Source organism: Sitophilus oryzae, unplaced genomic scaffold (genome assembly GCF_002938485.1).
Source record: "Sitophilus oryzae breed Bouriz unplaced genomic scaffold, Soryzae_2.0 scaffold_165_pilon_pilon, whole genome shotgun sequence".
In the NCBI taxonomy this organism is placed as follows: Eukaryota; Metazoa; Arthropoda; class Insecta; order Coleoptera; family Curculionidae; genus Sitophilus; species Sitophilus oryzae.
The window spans coordinates 2,165,643-2,177,856 of NW_022146347.1; the positions used below are offsets into that span (position 1 = coordinate 2,165,643).

Consider the following 12,214-nt stretch of genomic DNA (forward strand, 5'->3'; position numbering starts at 1 on the left):
TAAATTTTAATCTAGAGCGCCATGGCTATGTTAAAAACACTAATTTTTAATCAAGGAACCTTGGAAAAGTAGATTTGATTATCTAATGTTTTTAGTGTTTTGTCCTGACCGGTTAAAAGATATCCAAATCGTATTTTTAATAATATCTCAATTTTTTCAAACGGAGCGAGGGTGTCTCATTAGCATATTTGGAAAAAGCATTTTTTTACGAATAATTTGATACCACACACTTGGTTTTTCGAGTCAAATTGTCATTATGAACCGCTGAAAAGTTGACATGTGATGTGTGATATGTCATTCTATTCAGAATGTCATTTTCTATCGAATGAAGTAAACAAATACCGAGGGTGCCATTTAAAAATCAAAAGTTGTAACAATTTCCGGCGAAACAGGAAGTGACCGAAAACAATTGAATACGTCAATCAATCCTAATTTATGTCATATACTAACATACTAAATCTGTTTTTTTTATCTGAAAAAGTAAAAGAGTTATAGACGCACCCGGTATTGTAGTAATATAATATTAAGTAAATTATATATTTTTAGACCACTTTGGAAAGAGAATTTGAGGATCTTAGTAAACTCGTATCAGAAAGAGAAGTGCGTTTGAGCGAAGCCCTACAATTTTACGGATTCCTTCACGAATGTAACGAAGTTCAAGATTGGATGCGTGACCAAACTAATAAAACTGACCTCGAAGAATACGGTAACGACTTGGAGCACGTCGAACTTTTGATACAAGCCTTCGAAACGTTCTATGCCAGCCTAATAAATAGCGAACCGCGTGTAACCCAGTGCATCGAAAACGGCAACGTAATTATTGACGCTAAGAGCAGTTACAGTTCCGACGTGCAACAAAAAGTAATCGAATTGCAAAATACTTGGGCGGATCTTGTAGAACTAGCGAACGCCAGAAAAGAAGCTTTGGCCGGAGCCAAACAAGTCCATTTGTTCGACAGGACGGCCGAAGAAGTTATATCGTGGATTCAAGAAAAAGAAGCAGATTTGCTTTTCGGCGCTTACATCCAGGATTCCGAAACTATACAACAGCTACTCAGAAAACATCAAGCTTTGGAGACAGAAATGAAGGCTATCAGAGATAGGGTAGACTTTGTCGAGCAAGAAGGAGACAGATTGATTTTCGAATTTCCTGATACCAAGGAACACATTGACGATAAGAAATTGGACACGTTGACAGTTTGGAAGGACTTGCAGCTTAAAGTTGAAAAAGAACGGGACTATCTTCTACAAAGTGAACAGTTGCAGACGTACTTTGATGAATACCAAGATTTATTGTAAGTATGCTTGTATAAAAAATAGGTAGCAATCTTTGGTATCATAATAGAAAATGTATACAATTTTTTCAAATTACTCTATAACATTTGTTGCGGACATTTATAACCCTGTACAGGGTGGGCCAAATTGGACGCTTTTAAAGGGAAACACCCTTTTCTATAGGAGATAGACGAAAACTAATATCGGTGTCTGGAGCTCAGTTTTTATCGAAAACATCACAACAATATCTGTTACGGGGTGTTTTTCAAAAATGTACATTTTTAACAAATCGCTGTAACTTTTTTGTTATAGAAAATTTTGTATTTTTATGAAAACATGTCCAAAACACCTTTTTACCTAGAATTTAATGGTTTAAGTAAAATTTTTGTAAAATTAATAATTTAAGAATTATCAACAGAAAATTTGATTTATTTGGGACACCCTATATATTTTTAATTCATTGAAAAGAATTTAAAATTACCCTTCCAAAAATATATCATACTTGATATTTTGCGCGATTCCTCTTCGAGATATAGAGTTTTTAGAAATTCACCCACTTTGAATAAGTAGGCTTTGAACGGCGCCGGCTGTAATGCAAAAAAATTCTAGCTGTGAGCAGCAATTGAAACGAAAATAATATTTGCAATAGGAGATTCAGAATTTTATAACAATTTAAACTATATCTAATAAAATAAATAGCAAACAAAGACATGAGATTTTGCTACAGGTGTTCGACATGTCGACCGTTTTCTGTTATGGACAGACGGGACTGTTTTTGGACATTTCTCGCGGAATTCATTAACTCAGTGGAGGTGAGAGATACCCTCGCATAACCGTTAAGTACTTCTAATTTTTGTCTAGATTATACAAGCAATTTAAAAATAAGAACCTTTATTCTTCAGTAAAGATAAAAATTCATAGGCTATAAGTCCGGCGGCCTCGGCGGGCAACAGCTAGGATCTTGATTAGCTATTCAATTATTCTCGAAATTGACTGCAAAAATTTGCTGATAACTTCAGCGTTCTGCGGTGGTGCCTCGTCTTCCTTGAAAAATATGTTTTCGAGTTCCATTAGGGGCAGATCATCAATAAGGGTTCCAAAGCCTACTAATTAAAAATAGCGAACTTTTAAAACATCTGTATTTTGAGGGGGACTATAACAAAAAATCAAGTGTGCTATATTTTTGGAAATGTAATTTTAAGTCCTTTTCAGTTAATTAAAAATATACAGGGTGTCTCAAATAAAAAATCATTTTTTCTGTTGATAACTTTTAATTATTAATTTTAAGAAAATTATACTTAAATCGTTAAATTCTATGTGAAAAGGTGCTTTGGAAATGTTTTCATAAAGATATAAAATTTTCTATAGCAAAAAAGTTACAGCGATTTGTTAAAAATTCACATTTTTGACGTAACTCCAGACACCGATATTAGTTTTTGTCTATCTGCTATTATAGTAAAGAGTGTTTCCCTTTAAAAGCGTCCAATTTGACCCACCCTGTACATATTATTTCTATTTTTATAAGAAAATGTTTGTTATCACATTTGCAATCTCTAATTGATTGCGTCTAACAAAGTGGTTGTTCTGGTTTAAGCGTTAAATAAATTCGTTCATCAGGCAAATTTAAGTCTAAGTAAGAAGTCGCTGATAAATGTCTTAACTTTAATTTTTATCGCAATTGTTAATATATGTTTAAATATTAAACATTTAACATTTAGATCATTGAAACTTTTTTTACATTATTGCAGAGCCTGGATTAATGAGATGTTAGCTAAAATCACCACTCCAGACTTACCTCAAGATTATAAAGAAGCCGAAAATCTTATAGAAAGACATAAGGAATACAAGAGCGAGATTGAGAGTCGCTATCAAGTATTCACGAATTTCTATTCCACTGGTCAAGCTTTTATAGATAAGGAACACCCTCTAGCGCAGGACATAGAAGACAAAATTCTAATTCTCCAACAAAGAATGGAACTACTTAGCAATATCTGGAACCAAAGAAATGTTATTTATGCTATGAATTTAGACGTTCAAACGTTCAAGCGCGACGCGAGTACGTTGGAAAATTGGTTAATACTTCGCGAAAGTATTTTAAGAGAAGGAAAAGTTGGAGATAGTATTTTGCAGGTGCTATATTACTTTTTCTTTCTTAGTTCTTTTTTTTATGTGTCGATTTTTAGGTGGAGGATTTAATAAGAAAACATCAGGACTTTGAAGAAACTGTCAAAGCGCAAGAAGACAAGTTCGAAGCGTTGAAGAGGATGACTCTTCTGGAAGAAGCTTTCGCGCAACAGTTGAAACAGGAAGAGCTGGCGAGAAGGGCGGAGAAAGAGAGAGTAGAACAGGAAAGGTTAGAACAACGGAAACGTTTGGAGAGAGATAGAATAACGAAACTTAGGAAGCAAGAGTCTGGCGAAGTCGAACCTTCTTATGCTAACGTTCCAGGTATTTATTTCTTATTAATAGATTTCATAATTCTCACATGACAGAACAACAATTCTTAAGACATATTCACTTTTATGCAGAGTTTTTCAAGCACCTGGTTCATTAAAAGTTTTGTAGGATCTAATTTAGATACAAATTTGAATGATTTATGTTTAGGTTATTCTAGGTCTGCTATATATTTTCTGTTATACTACTATATTATTTTCTAACCAATCAAAGTCTTTAAATTCTACCAATAAAATTAATATTGGACAACGGATGCATGAATATCAAGCTTAAGAAAAATGAGTGTATCCATTTAAAAAAGAATATTTTTTTATAGTATTGTTAAAGTAATATTGTATAATATAACTGTATATTTCATAAATTATTATAAATATTTAAATAGTGTAAGATACTTTCTAATAGACAAGCAATACAAATTAATCAAAGCACTGAACTAATGCTAAAAAATATTTGACTGTCCCTCTGTCAATGTCATTTTGCTTTTCAAAAAACATATAACAACAAAATAGTTATGATGTGGCAACACCTGATAACAATTATTTTCGATTTAGACATATCACGTTGATATCTACATGATTAATATTCAAGTATTTATTTTGTGTAATTCAATTTCCAGGGGAACAGTTAAATGGTACAGCCCATTTGGGTCCCGCTCCAATAGGCCAAACATCACCTTTACCTTCCTCAAATCACTATGGACCTCCACTAACACCCTTGCCATCGGCACATTTAGGTCCAGCACCAACACCACCACCTGGAGGTAATTATCATTAATAATTATATATTCTTAATAAAAGTGTTTTGAAATGTAATTAGCAATTTGAAAGGCAATTTCAAGTCTATGACAAAATTTAAATTAGTTTTTCAATTTCTCAAGATGGAGCATTAAATTTGGGGGTTTACACATGGTTCACTTATTAGGTGTCAGTGTATCTATATTTTACGATTTTTATATGTGGGTTGATCAATTTTAATTTAATATAATTTCAGGCAAACCGGTCGCTACAGTGAGAAAAACAAATTCGTACGCCCACATGCTTGACAGGGACCGATTCAGGCCGTTGGTAAAGAGAGCAGAAAGTTTGAAGGAGAAGGAAGCTCAAGGTGGTAAACCAGTGAAAAGAACGCCATCTTTCACCACGAAACGAAGAGGCTCTTTGAAATCGAGACACGCAGGTAAGTTATATCAAATCAAGTGTTTTATATCCAAATTGTTGACTAATAAAATGTGTTATTTACAGTATATTTAAATAGTATCTGTCTAAAAAATTTCTATACCTCTGCGTGGCGCATTCATCTCTCTAAAAAAGTCCTATGGATATTTCGCCACTTACATTGTAAGGAAATCTACAAAATAAAATAGTTATTTTTTGGAAACACTGCTGCGTTAATCCAACGGAGACCAACTTGGCAGCAGTGATTTACTAATAAACAAATTTGCCTAACGGATAAAAAATACTCAACGTTTCGGGAAGGATATCTCTTCGTCGAAAGCAAAAAAAGAATAAAAAAAAATCTATTTAAAATATCTAAATACAACTATTCAAGAATACTTAAGTTTTTTTCAACAGATAAAAATCGTTGACGTTCTGTTAAAATAACATATCAAAAAAGTAAAAGTTCAAAACTAACAATTACTATCTGATAACAATTACTTGATGAGGTAAAACCAAAAAGCCTCAAACTTTCTATATATGATTATTTGTTCTTAATTTTTACCTATGTTATGTTTATTTATGTTATGTTCATTAAAATCAAAGAAGCAATAGCCATACATTACTAACCTCTACAGATGTCTGAGCAATACATTTATTTATATTAGAATTAAAAAAAAACTCATTTATTTTTTGTTTAGAGGAGGCTATCACTTCTTTCATAATAATTAAATAATTTTTGCGTTGTTAAAATAGAGGTGGGGATTCTAGTTCCTTGGGACGAACTAGTTCCTTCTTCTACTTCCTTAGAACGTGTGTTCCTTCCCGAATAGTTCCTAGAACTAGGTCTTTAGTTCACAATAGCTCCCGACTAATATTGACATATCTGGTTCATGCTAATGGGTTTCGTTATCAGTCAGAACTATTCACAGTATGATCTGTATAATTTTTATAATGTACAAAATATAACGAGACGTGTTATTGCGTATGTTAAAACATATAGGTAAGTTTTATTGCAGATAAAAAAAAATTAAAAAAGAAACTCAAATCAGAGTTTAAAAAACTATATCACACATCAATAGGAGATAATATATAAAATTTTACGAAAAATCGCTTTTTTCCTCACTTCAAGCTTTTTGGTTTATCTAAAAACTCAGAATATCTACTTTGTTTTATAAGATATTTCTTAATTTTAGGGACCTAAAGTGAAACATTCCCATAAAATATTCAAAGAACAAACTAAAATTCTTAAAAGTAAACCTTAAAAGTATCCACGGCAATTTTCTCTGGTAATTACGCCGGCTAGCGGCTGTGGGCTGTGGCAAAAGACAAAGCCGAATCCATCGTCGCCGCCTTGTATTATATCTCGGATCTGCCGACTGAATAGATTGCCGTGACTAGTCTTAATTAGTTCCTCTAGTCCCTCTCAGTCCTTTCGGTCTGAGATATACGCCTAGCACTCTCAACTCCCGCCTATAGTCTATCCAACGACAAGATCCTTGACAGTCATAGATGTGTCTGTCATTTTATTTTCAAATTACCTAGTTTATTTTATTTTACAAAGAAATAAGTTGGTACAATTGGAACGCATAGCAGAAAATTAATATATTTAAAATTTGAGTGACAAGTGATTACTTCAAAATATTGTAAATAAAACTGTATAATGAGAAAATCTAATCGAGTTATTTTATTAAAAACAATAATTACAGTATGTGTTAATACAAAACAAGCAAGGGTGTATTTAAAAAAACACCACATACCAAAAAAGATATAAAAAAGATTTCCGGCTTTTAAGCCGTGTTCCAAGCTCAAGCAACTTCCTGCATTTATTGTTACATTTATCAATATAATTATTCAATATGATTATTATTTACCTATCGTGTGCTGCTATTTTACAGACACTCCAGTTTTTGGTAACATTTACAAGATAGTATACAAACTATATTTGTGGCTAATACATTTCTCTGGCCATAATCTCTGGCAAACTGTCTCTGGCGGTCTCTAGGCACCGAATATTAACTGTAAACTATGGTCTGGGTCAACACCTAATTTTCCCGCTAGTTTTCCTCCACTTAATTTTAAAAAACACGAAGCACACGTAATAACACAGTCCAAAATGCAAAATATTTATAATTTCTATTTGACACAAAATTATAACCTATAAATTGGCAGGAGTTTTGACAACTCTCAAAAATCTTAAGACAAGTTCACACGCATCATCGTTCGTTTGTCGTTCATCTTTCCGTCAAACCAATAATATTGAAATATGATCGTCATCTGTCATTATTGAAATAAACCAATAAAACTGGTTAAAAGCAACAAGAGATGATGCATGACGGATTTATATATAAACCCATCCATAGTTAACTTAAAAAATATTAGAAACTTTTTTTAGTTAAATAAATGGATTGGTATGGACGTCATCTGCATTTTTTCTGTCATCGTCTGTCGAAATCTTACCTGAGAAAAAAAAACAGAGTATAGCATCGGGCTACGATCGCGCTGGCCGATCCGTACGTAAACTAGTCTTTTATAGTTCCTTTGGGTCCGGCTGGCGCATGTTACGAGCATAACAGGGCGGCGGTCGAGATAATCGGAGTGGGAAAGGAACGCTGCTGCATCGGTCGATTGTCGATGGAGGTTTGAAACAGGTTGGGGAATAACGCATCAGTTGTTTTAGATACATTCTGTTTCAACCAGTTACGAGCATAATGGACGGAGGTCGAGATATTATGGCGCTGTATGTTTCAGTGCTTACTTATTAAGTTTCAATATTTAGGTATTTATTTATTCTGAAAAATTTTCAGAATAATATTTTAAGATTTTTTAAAAATGTATACAGGGTGTTTTGAAAAATCTGGTCATTGATTAATCACGATCCTGCTTAAAGCCCTTGACGTAAAAAGCTGATTTTTGGAAAACGGATTGACTTTAGTGTGTAGAGGTTCGATAAGAAGGGATTTTTCGAAACTCGAATTCTAAGGGGGTGAAACTACTCTCAAATATTAGAATATTTTTTATTTAAAAACCGGTGAGTTTTTCGGAAAAACTCTTAAAACACGTATATTTTATCATGTTGTTTTACATATATTAAGATTTTTTAAAAATATATACAGGGTGTTTCATAAAATATGACCATTGAGTAATCACTATTCTGCTTAAACTGCTGGACGTTTAAAGCTGATTTGTTGCAAACGGTTGACTGTGGGGTTGAGGTTCGATAAGGAGGGGTTTCTCGAATCTCTAATTCCAACAGGGTGAAAACGCCCCTCAAATATTACAATATTTGTTATTTAAAAAACGGTTAGTCTTTCGGGAAAACGCCTGGACACGCATAATTTATTTTGTTTATTTTACATATTTTGAAATTTTTTAAAACATCATACAGGGTGTTCCAAAAAGTTCAGTAATTGATTAACCACGATTCTGCTTAAACTGCTCGACGTTAGAAAGCTTATTTTTGGCAAATGTGAGAAAATTTTATCCAGTTTGTATGTTAATGGAAATTCTTGTTTTGCTTTATCATCACCATTAGAAATTATTAATTCGACCCGAACGAAGTCGCGGGTATACACTAGTTTAACTGTAAAATTAATTCGAACTCTAGTGTGTAGTTGGTTTACTTATGAAGAATATACTACACATTTTCTTATATTGCTATTTTTTGACCGCAAATGGTAAAATCATCACTAAGAGCTTCTCGCCCGTCGAGTGAGATGCACCCTGTACACTGCTACGCAATTCAGGGTCTACGCGGATCGAGGGGTAGGGTGTAGGAGGACGGAATGTATAGGTATAGACGAGTGGCGGAATTTTGGCTTTTTTTATATCGCAATTTGTAAACAGCGCTTATTTGTAAACAACCACCGTTTTTAGAGAGGTATTTTAGAAAATAATCGATATTTAGAAATATTTTGACACCCTGGAAATACTACCACCGAGCACGTCACTGTTGCAACTTGCAACTGCGTTAATACGCCTGGCGGTGACTGCCTCATACTCTTTCAGATATTTAGCAGTAAAATAAAGAAACCTGTTATTTTTAAGCTGTTATTTTAAGCTGTTTTTTATAAATAACCATAACAGTTTCAACTGTTATCTAAAAATAACAGTTTTGCCCATCACTACTACGAACGAGCTGGTCGATCCGTCGCCATCGCATATTATTATTTATATCGGTCACAGTCTCGATCCCGGAATAGATCCTGAGGAACTAGTTCTTTGACAAACCGGGAACTAGTTCCTTTCATTCCGGGGTCGGAATAATTCATTGGAACTAGTTCGCTCACGAACTACACACCTCTATGTTAAAATCTACTCTGCGCCCTGTGTTCCATGAATGCTGACAAATCTTAGATTTGCGAAAATTGCCCTTTCTTAAATAATCTTTATGATCTTTAATTCAAACATTTAAGGATCTGGATGTTCTTTTTATTAAAAAAACTAAAGTTGAAAAAAAATATCATGTTCTAAATAGGTATTCTTGAATAGTTGTATTTAAAGAGTTTTTTTTTATTCCGACGAGGAGAACAAATATATTTCCCGAAACGTTAAGCACTATTTTGTTCGTTAGGCAAATTTGTTTATTAGTAAATCACTGCTGACAAGTTGGTCTCCGTTGGATTAACGCAGCAGTGTAAACAAAAAATAACTATTTTATTTTGTAGATTTTCTTAGAGTGCAAATGCCGAAATACCCACGGGACTTTTTTGTAGAAATTATCTATCTATATTATCGTATCGTATACGTCATATCTTTCTTTCAGATGGTGTATTACCCCCGGCAGAAGCAGAAGCGTTCCTAGAAAGGAAACAAACCCTCTTGGCTGGTTCAAAGAGAGCTTCGAACCGAACGTGGAGGACATCCTACACTGTCCTCTGCGGTCAGTTATTGTGTTTTTTCAAGAACAAAATCGATTTCGCCGGGAGCAAAGCCAGTGGCGCACCTCTGAACATTCACAATGCCAGATGTTCAGTGGCCGAGGACTATCACAAGAGAAAGTACACCTTCAGGTTGAACACAACCGACGGGGCGGAGTTCTTGTTCTCGTGTAACTCCGAGGTCGAAATGATGGATTGGGTGAACAAAATCAACTTCAGAGCGAGGTTGCCGCCTAGTCAACAGTTGCTGCATTTCGAAATACAAAAGGTAAATTAATATAAGTGAACCAGTTTTTTAAAAATGCATGATATAGTTTATATCAAATAAACTTTTAGTCGCGTGATTAAGCTTGACTGGCACAGCGTTGTCCACTTTTACATATTTTCTTTTATCAAAATATTTTAGGAAACATAAATAAATTAATTATAAATATATAAACAGTTATTATTTACATCAACAAAACGATTCATGTTCGACTGCAAGGTCTGCTAGTAAACATTCTTAAGCTGAAAGAATTTACAACACTATTTATTTAAACTAAAAACTCGTTATACAAAACTAAAGTGTCAAAACGAATGACAATGTCAGGAAATAAATAAATAAATGTGGCAACTTGACTTTTTTTTACAGCAGAGCTACCACCTTAATCCCTAGAAATTTCAGTTAGTCAGCCCGGCGCCGAATATGTCCATGGTTGGCAACAATGAATTTAAAAATCGCGTCCTCGATTACGTAACTAAAAGTTTAATTGATATCAAATATATACAGGGTGTTTTAAAAACATGTGTCATCTCTCGGGGGGAGATATACACATATCAACATAGGTCCGATTCTGCTTTATTTCGTAGCTACAGGGTGTTAAAGTCTTAATAATCTTTCGAATTATTATAATTTTCTTCCAAGTACTTTTATTGATTCAAATAAAATTTTGGGGGTAAAAGTTACTACAAGTGCCACATATTTTAACGCTAAAAAAGTGTCGATATATTATCAGGGACGTTTAGGTTATTCAGTTATCACTGGAATATTTTTCAAAAAAAAAACGTGCGCTACTGACTTTTTATTATTTATTTTTTAATTAAAAAAAAATAAATTAAATTTATATGTAATATTGAGCAGTTTTGCTTTTGTATATTTAAACTTGACAACATTTATTTATTATTTTTTTGAAATTTGTTCCATATACCGGGTGCGTCTCAAAAGAGGCTCACCCGTATAACTTCTTTATTTTTTTAGATAATTCAACGAGATTTGGTATGTTAGTATATGACATAAATTGGGATTGATTGACATATTCACTTGTTTTCGGTCACTTCCGGTTTCACCGGAAATGACTACAACTTTTGGTTTTTAAATAGCACCCTCAGTATTTTTTTACTTTATTCCATAGAAAATGACATTCTGAATCGAATGACATATCATATGTCAATTTTTGACATAGTCACTCAAAAACAAATTCTATTTTAAAATTCAATCTAGAGTGCCATGACTGTTAAAAACACTAATTTTTAATCAAGGAGTCTTGGAAAAATAGGTTTGATCGTCTAATGTTTTTAGTGTCTTGTCCTGACCGGTTAAAAGATGCCCAAATCGTATTTTTAATCATATCTCAATTTTTTCAAATGGAACGAGGGTGGCTCATTAGCATATTTGGAAAAAGCATTTTTTTACGAATAATTTGATACCACACACTTGGTATTTTGAGTCAAATTGTTGTTATGAACCACATGTTGCAATTTCAAATAAACCATATGCCAAAATGTCAAAAGTTGACATATGATATGTCATTCGATTCAGAGCGTCATTTTCTATCGAATAAAGTAAAAAAATACCGAGGGTGCCATTTAAAAATCAAAAGTTGTAGTCATTTCCGGTGAAACCGGAAGTGACCGAAAACAATTGAATACGTCAATCAATCCCAATTTATGTCATATACTAACATACCAAATATCATTGTTATATCTGAAAAAATAAAAAAGTTATAAGGGTGAGGCAATTTTCAGACGCACCCGGTATAGGGAAATTAAAATAACTTTGGTTGCACATCAGAATACGACCATCAGCAAACTCCATAAGACGACGCATGGTGTCATTGATGACATGCATCCAAAGTTGTTTTAATTTCCCTATATACATTTTTCGACTTCTGTTCCTTTGTTATATACCGGGTGTTTCTCAAAAGTGGCTCACTCCTATAACTTTTTTATTTTTTCAGATAATAAAACGAAATTTGGTATGTTTCTATTACAAGACATAAATCGGGATTGATGGCCGTATTCAATTATTACTTTCGGTCACTTCCTATGACTACAACTTTTGATTTTTAAATTATACCCCCTGTATTTTTTTACTTTATATGATAGAAAATTACATTCTGAATAGAATGTCAACTTGATATCTTCCATTAAAAAATAGCTTAATACGTTTTAAATTTCAATCTAGGGTGCCAT

General features: G+C 33.3%; 1 protein-coding gene across 4 annotated transcripts in view; it reads left to right on the top strand.

The window, feature by feature from the left end:
• The window catches only part of LOC115880798 (spectrin beta chain, non-erythrocytic 2), a 180,430-nt gene that overhangs the window by 156,727 nt on the left and 11,489 nt on the right, over positions 1 to 12,214 (top strand). For all 4 annotated transcript variants that reach the window (XM_030898085.1, XM_030898084.1, XM_030898082.1 and 1 more), the window contains 6 exons: positions 547 to 1,295; positions 3,024 to 3,405; positions 3,459 to 3,723; positions 4,346 to 4,489; positions 4,720 to 4,905; positions 9,649 to 10,031. In XM_030898085.1, the coding sequence (XP_030753945.1) occupies positions 547 to 1,295; positions 3,024 to 3,405; positions 3,459 to 3,723; positions 4,346 to 4,489; positions 4,720 to 4,905; positions 9,649 to 10,031 (2,109 nt within the window). The remainder of the gene's footprint in view (positions 1 to 546; positions 1,296 to 3,023; positions 3,406 to 3,458; positions 3,724 to 4,345; positions 4,490 to 4,719; positions 4,906 to 9,648; positions 10,032 to 12,214) is intronic.